Source organism: Prosopis cineraria, unplaced genomic scaffold (genome assembly GCF_029017545.1).
Source record: "Prosopis cineraria cultivar Desert tree isolate PC_DT_omini unplaced genomic scaffold, ASM2901754v1 PC12, whole genome shotgun sequence".
In the NCBI taxonomy this organism is placed as follows: Eukaryota; Viridiplantae; Streptophyta; class Magnoliopsida; order Fabales; family Fabaceae; genus Prosopis; species Prosopis cineraria.
The window spans coordinates 27454046-27460454 of record NW_026555343.1 but is presented as its reverse complement, the minus strand read 5'-3'; the positions used below and the strand labels follow the sequence as shown (position 1 = coordinate 27460454).

The 6409-nt window shown below is 34.1% G+C and overlaps 1 protein-coding gene across 1 annotated transcript; it reads right to left on the bottom strand.

Annotated features, from left to right (window-relative positions):
* Positions 1-554: 554 nt before the first annotated feature.
* LOC129287791 (arginase 1, mitochondrial) lies at positions 555-5451 on the bottom strand. Its single transcript, XM_054924038.1, is given in 7 exon segments — positions 555-1049; positions 2008-2118; positions 2951-3160; positions 4035-4168; positions 4374-4529; positions 4692-4836; positions 5190-5451. Coding segments are annotated over 7 exon segments (1038 nt in total). The 5' UTR covers positions 5211-5451; the 3' UTR covers positions 555-788.
* Between the last annotated feature and the right edge of the window lie 958 nt (positions 5452-6409).

Genomic DNA, 6409 nt, shown 5'->3' with positions numbered 1-6409 from the left:
ATGGTGATTTTGAGGCAAATGTTTGTTTAATAGAAAGTAAAAGTTAGAGTAATTAATTGTAAGAGAAGATGTGAAATAGTTGAGTTTTGAGTATTGGGTAGTCAGTGAAATTTATAATAGTTATGGGCATTGATAAAAAACATAATGGTGTTGTAGATTGACATTTTTCATTGACTCTTTGAGTGAGAGGAAGGCTCAAAGAACCTGATTGCTGACGTTGATAGTTCAGCTAATATCAACAGGCTACTACTTGTGGAGGCAATTAAGGAAATTGAATTAAAAGTTTTTTCAAATATTCCAAACATCATCCAAGCATAGTTGCTGAACTCCTAGGTATCTTGAAAGGAATCAAACTTTGTTGGAATGCTAAACTCACCAAAATTCACTCCTACTCTGATTCTTTAAAAACTTTGTCGCTCATTCAACACAATTTTTGCAAAAATCACTCCCTTTGTGAGAATACGGACTCCTATCAAATAGCTGAACCATCTCAAAATTCTCCATGATAAATGATTCTCTTGTTATGTGCATTCCAAAATCATTCAAACGAGGCAGAGAGGAAACGGGACAAATATATCCTAACAAGGAAGGTGTAACAATCCGTTGTCACATTGATCTACAGAACTAACAAAGATAATCTTTTTCCATGGATTTTTCAGCAGCTGAAGTAAACTACATGTTAAGTTGCAAACTCTAACATGGATTATTCAATGAGGCTCAACAAAAATCTCCTCTCTGCAACCTTTGTATTGCAGATTCATCAGAATCAAAAGACAGGATTATCTTTATCATTTTGCCATCTTTGCAGTCAGTTCTCTGACCAGTTTGGCAGCCACCATGGCAGTCATTCCATCAACAGTATCACGTTGAGGATTGAACTCAACTACGTCTGCAGCAACGACGTCGCCTTTAAGACCGTGCAGAATGTTGAGAACATCGCGGAATGAAAGACCACCTGGTTCTATGTGAGACACTCCTGGAGCAAAGGCAGGATCAAGACAATCAACATCTATTGAAACATATACTCCTTTAACTCCTTCCCCTAATTTCTGCAAAGCACAAAAATGATAAAAATTCATATCCAAGATGTTGTATAGAAGCCATGGAATCATGAACTATGAAGACCATTTCTAAGGGGCAACAATAGTTAAGAACCTTGATATATAAGCACATAAATTTTATTAGCCAGTGGAGGTTTCAAAATATCACTAAATCACAACACTGTACTCTCAGCAAAAGGAAGACATCAGAATTAAAAAGTAGGGCTATTATAACAGAGATGAATTATCATCATCATCATTATTTCGGGTGATATGAAGCATTAAATGTTATTTACATTAGAGCTAGGGAATACTTTAGAAACGAAGTATACTAGCATGCTTTGTGCCCAGCTGATATAAGTCCTCTATTGGTGTACATAAAAGACGCAAGAAACATACAAGCCCAACGTTAGATCTTACAGACAAGTGAGTTATCCATGTCGAATAACTTTCACCTTCAGCGTTGTCAACATTTAATAATTGCAGTTTAAGTTTATTATCCTAGTATGCTGAGTTGTCAATTATATAGGGTATAATTATGTTGTGATGTCATTTAACCCTTAGGATTACAGCTGCAAGACACTTAATATTTGTAAGACTCTTCTATGAGAGAATGTATGATATGACCCAATCTTTACTTATCAGAGATTCTCCACCCTTTGGCTTTAGCTAAAACTGTTCGAGATTCTTGTCCAGTTATTGATAAAGATTTATTCTCATTTTTTATAACCCTACTAGTTCTAACACCAGATATATCCTTTAAGTATATAAAGGGAAACCTAATTTGCAATCATAGTTATATTTCAATCATGGATGTCTTCACATGAAAAAAGTATGCATAATGGATAACATATCAATATCTAAGAAGCTTCAAACCGTCCACACATGATAGATAGAGTAACAAAATAAATCATTTGTGCATAATGTGAAGGAGAATGACAATGTTAACAGAGAGGGGGGGCAATACCAAGTTTTCCAATAGGTCACGATCCCTAGAAAATGTACGCATTTCATACTGCTCCACCCCAAATCTTTTGCCTTGTTCACGCCCTTCAGTTGTTATTGATCTTATACCAACCTGCAATAGAAAAATACATTCACATGATATACAACAAATAAGGGATATGGCTGGGAAATATTGAAGCATTTAGTATCATCACGAAGAGAAAGCATATACAAAACATAAGATGAACATGCAGAAATGAGCACAGAGGAACATGTACCAATTTAGCAACCAAAAGAATCATGTGAAAAATGGTCTGAAGAATATAAAGAAATTTCCATTCAAATATCTATCAATTCTCACTATTCTGCAGGATTTTCTCAACACATTGAAATTACAGAATAATTATGATATGCTAGTTGAATCAAGACATAACTTTCAATAGAACCACCAATGTTTGCAACAGAGATTGTAATAGTTTTTATTAGGAGTTCAACTCAGAGAACTTAACCCCATTGCAGATGTGATATACATTATACATTGTTTCAGAAGATCAATAATGGTGGCGAACTCAATGGAGTCAGTCATAGTGATCCTATGATTGTGCAAGAAGAAATGATATGATATGAACATAAGTAAATGGTTTGGCCTAATGGTGGGCATTGAACTCCTTAATTTGTTTAATCAAATATTTAGGGCCAAGATGATTGTCTTCTTTTGACACCCTTACAAGATTGATTTTTGATCCCGATTGCATTTTAAATTCTAAAGAAGAATTCAACTAGTTCTATTGTGCCTAAATTTATCAGTGTGCTTCAAATCTTAAGTTAGCAACACAATACAAATGCTGAATGCTTAATTAGATGAAAGCAATACAGTATAATCATGGACAACAACCATGTGGTTGTGTTCAAAATGCCTTATCTCTAGAATATAAAAGCTACAAACATTGGAATTTAAAAATTGCCTGCAAAAGTCTCCGAGCATAGCCACCCTCCATGATTCGAGCAAATGAAGATGCATGTGAGTATTTGTTTCCTTCAAAGCAATGATAGATATCAGGATGTGCATCCAAATGAAGAAGATCGATTGGTCCTCCCAGCTTCTCAGAGACAGCTCTAACAACAGGAAATGATATGGAGTGATCACCACCTAAAACTAATGGACGTAATGGCTCCTGGAAGCATGTAGACATCATGAGATTTGAGATATATCTAATTCAAATAGGAAGATAACAGAAAGTCAAATGATAGTTCATACAATAGAATACTTGAAGCTTAAAAATCAAATTATTTCTCCAAATGCAATTCAAATTGAACTGGCTTTGGTGGAAACCAATCTTGTGCATGAAAAACAATGACCGCCCAACTTTTAGCCCCATCAGGTTACAGATGGATCCATTAAAACTCAAGTTAAAGCTATAACAAAGAAGGCACTATTCATGTAAAGTAAAATATATTCACTTAATAGTTTAAGATCTGAATCAAAATTCAAGACTTCTTGCTTAATCAGAAAAGGGCCTAGAAAGAGGCTATTTTCTATGAGCAATCTACCAAGCAACGTTGCGTTGTTAATCACTCTGTTTTTGCAATATATATATATATATATATCATTTTTAAAGTAAAGAACTCAATCTAATAGTGCACATCTGATCTAGTTGCTTCTGGACTCATGCAATCGAGCGATCAACATGTAGACTTAGCAGCAGAACAAGTAGAGGTGGCAGTTGTCCTCAATTTCGATCTCTGTTTCTAGCATGTGATCTATAATGAATACTCCAACACTACAAAGGATTAACAAGCTATCTATTACTATTAGATATAACTCTAGCAGGAACCAATACCAGAAAGGAAGAGCACTCAGATAAATTTTCCAAAAAATATATATAAAATATAAATAAATCATAATGTAATTAAAAGAGTGGAAATAAAATATTCAATTGAATCAAAACAAACATATTATGCATGTTATGGACAGTAAAATAAAAAAAAATCAAAATTCCAAAAGTAGTGTCATAATTTGAGGGAGACATTTGCAGAATGAAAGTTTACCTCTTCCATAACTAGCTTAACAGACTCACTAATGACATTCATCAATATGTCATCATCTACTCCACAATCTCGAATTTCTTGGACGGGGACATCACCAACATCAGTTAGCACTCGTGGGTCACGTAATTCCTTTCCTGCAAAATCAGCTCATGCCACTATAAGTTTGCATTAGTAGGACATTAAAAAATTAGGTCCCTGAATCATTCGTTCTGGCATCAATATGATGAACGAATGAATTACCATTTTCAATGAGTTCACAAAGCAAATTTTAGCATAAGCCGAACAGAAATTTTAGGGAAAACTGTTCGCTATTAGGTATAACGAAACCCATAGGCTTACCTTCTTCAGTTGTTGAGTTAGTGCTACCACACCAAATGGCCTCTCTAATGCGAGGAGGTGCAAATGCAGGACCCTGAAGGAATGATGAATTATGACCCAGAGGAACTCCAAGAAGGGAAGGGCATGCTTCTGCACCTCCTAAAGCACGCACAAGTTCTCCCTGAGGAAAAGGAAGTTTTAAATTGTCTCTTTCTTGCAATTTTTGTAACAAAATCACTCATAAAATATAAAATTTCTATAAAACAAAAGGCATGGGAGAAAAGTATAAGCAATGTCGATCCAAAAGGGAATAAAAGTGTTCTTAAATAAGATGATGACATGCCTTGAGCTTTGCTCTTTCACGAATAAGCGTTAGTGAAGCATCTATCACACGATTTTGGCCTTTCTCTAACAAATCAGTGGGAATGTTTGCAGCATTTAGCTTCTGCAGGTAATGGATTCCTCTTCTTGCTATGGTTGACATCTGTGTCATGAAAGCAAAACAACTCAATTAGTCTATGCGAGAGTTGTTTACATAGCTGACGAAAGAATCGGATGTTATGCTGGATCAAACAGGAAAAAGGGGGAAAATTAAATCCCATACTCAGCAATGTAATTAGTCCCGAGAAGCAGAGACCTTAACTTTTGCTGTATGATGAAAAGAAAAGAAGCAGAAAAACAAAAGTAAAATCATAAACAAATTGAGCACCCAAATAGATGATTGCACAAAACTTGAAAAATCATATAACAAGCGACCAGTGCTGGATTTCCCATATTTTCCTCAGCTTCCAAATAGATACAAAGAAGCAAAATGAGACAGTGCTAGAATCAGTGTACCTTGGAAACGCAAGAGGGCATTCGAAGAAGCTCACCAAGGAACAGAATCGAAACAGCAAAACGCCAAAATATCGTCCGAGTAGGAGATTTGGTAAAGCACTTGATTATGGAGGTGGGAAGGAACTGGATTATTTATCTATAATTACAAGAATTACCTAAAAAGGATTAAACAAACAGAACGAAGATTACAATCGGTTGTACGGGGAAGAGGTGATGACGATGACGGTTTGAGGTCTTATTAACAAATCCCGGAAGGACCGAACGCTTGCCTCCATGGATTTTGTTGCTAATTACAATAAAAAAATGCCCATTTGGACAGTTCTAAATCTAAGTTTTATTTTATTTCGTGCTCAATAAATCATTTATAAAATAAAAAAATTAATTACATTTAATTTATTATTACGCTTTTCTATTCATGTGAAGATAAAAGTAGGAGCATATTACATTGTAGATTAAATAATTTGTAATAATTGCAAAGCAACACTAGAATTTCTCTTTGGAATTCAAAATCACTTCTGCTACGTTGAGTATATTCAATTTAAAATTTAAAATATAAGCAATTTTTAATAATAATTTATATATTAATAAAATTATTATTTTTATAAAATATATATTCTTTTCCTTTTTTATTTTTAGTTTCAAGTATCTATGATAAGGGAAAAAATATTATAAATTTATATGAGAATTCACATTAATAAATATAATAGGTAAAATAAAAAAGTTACATATTTTGAATCAAAAATAGTTGAAAGAAAAGGTTTAATTACTTTACCAATCAAACTCATCGGTGGAAAAATAGAAACAGAGGAAAAAACCAGTGGTCAGGGGATGCACCAAATCGGAACTCGAAAAATGTACAGCCACCTCAGCATCACGCACCCGAATGCTGCCGTGCAAGGATTTCTTGGTGGGACATGTCATTGCACTTTATGTATATATATTTAAAAGAAAACACTAAGTACTAACCCTTGTTTTACCTGTAGCTCAAAGTTGATAGCCTATACTAAGTTCAAGAGGCGCAGATGGGTTAGATTGGGCCGGCTTTCATCCTAGCTGGATACCCGACTTTTTTGTGTATATTCGAATATCGGGCCATTCAAACACTGGGACCAAGTTTTGGTCGAATGCTTGATTTCTTTTTAAAAAATTAAATATAAAATAAATTTATTAAACAATACAAAATATAATTAAAATTATTTAAAATGGATTATTTATAAAAA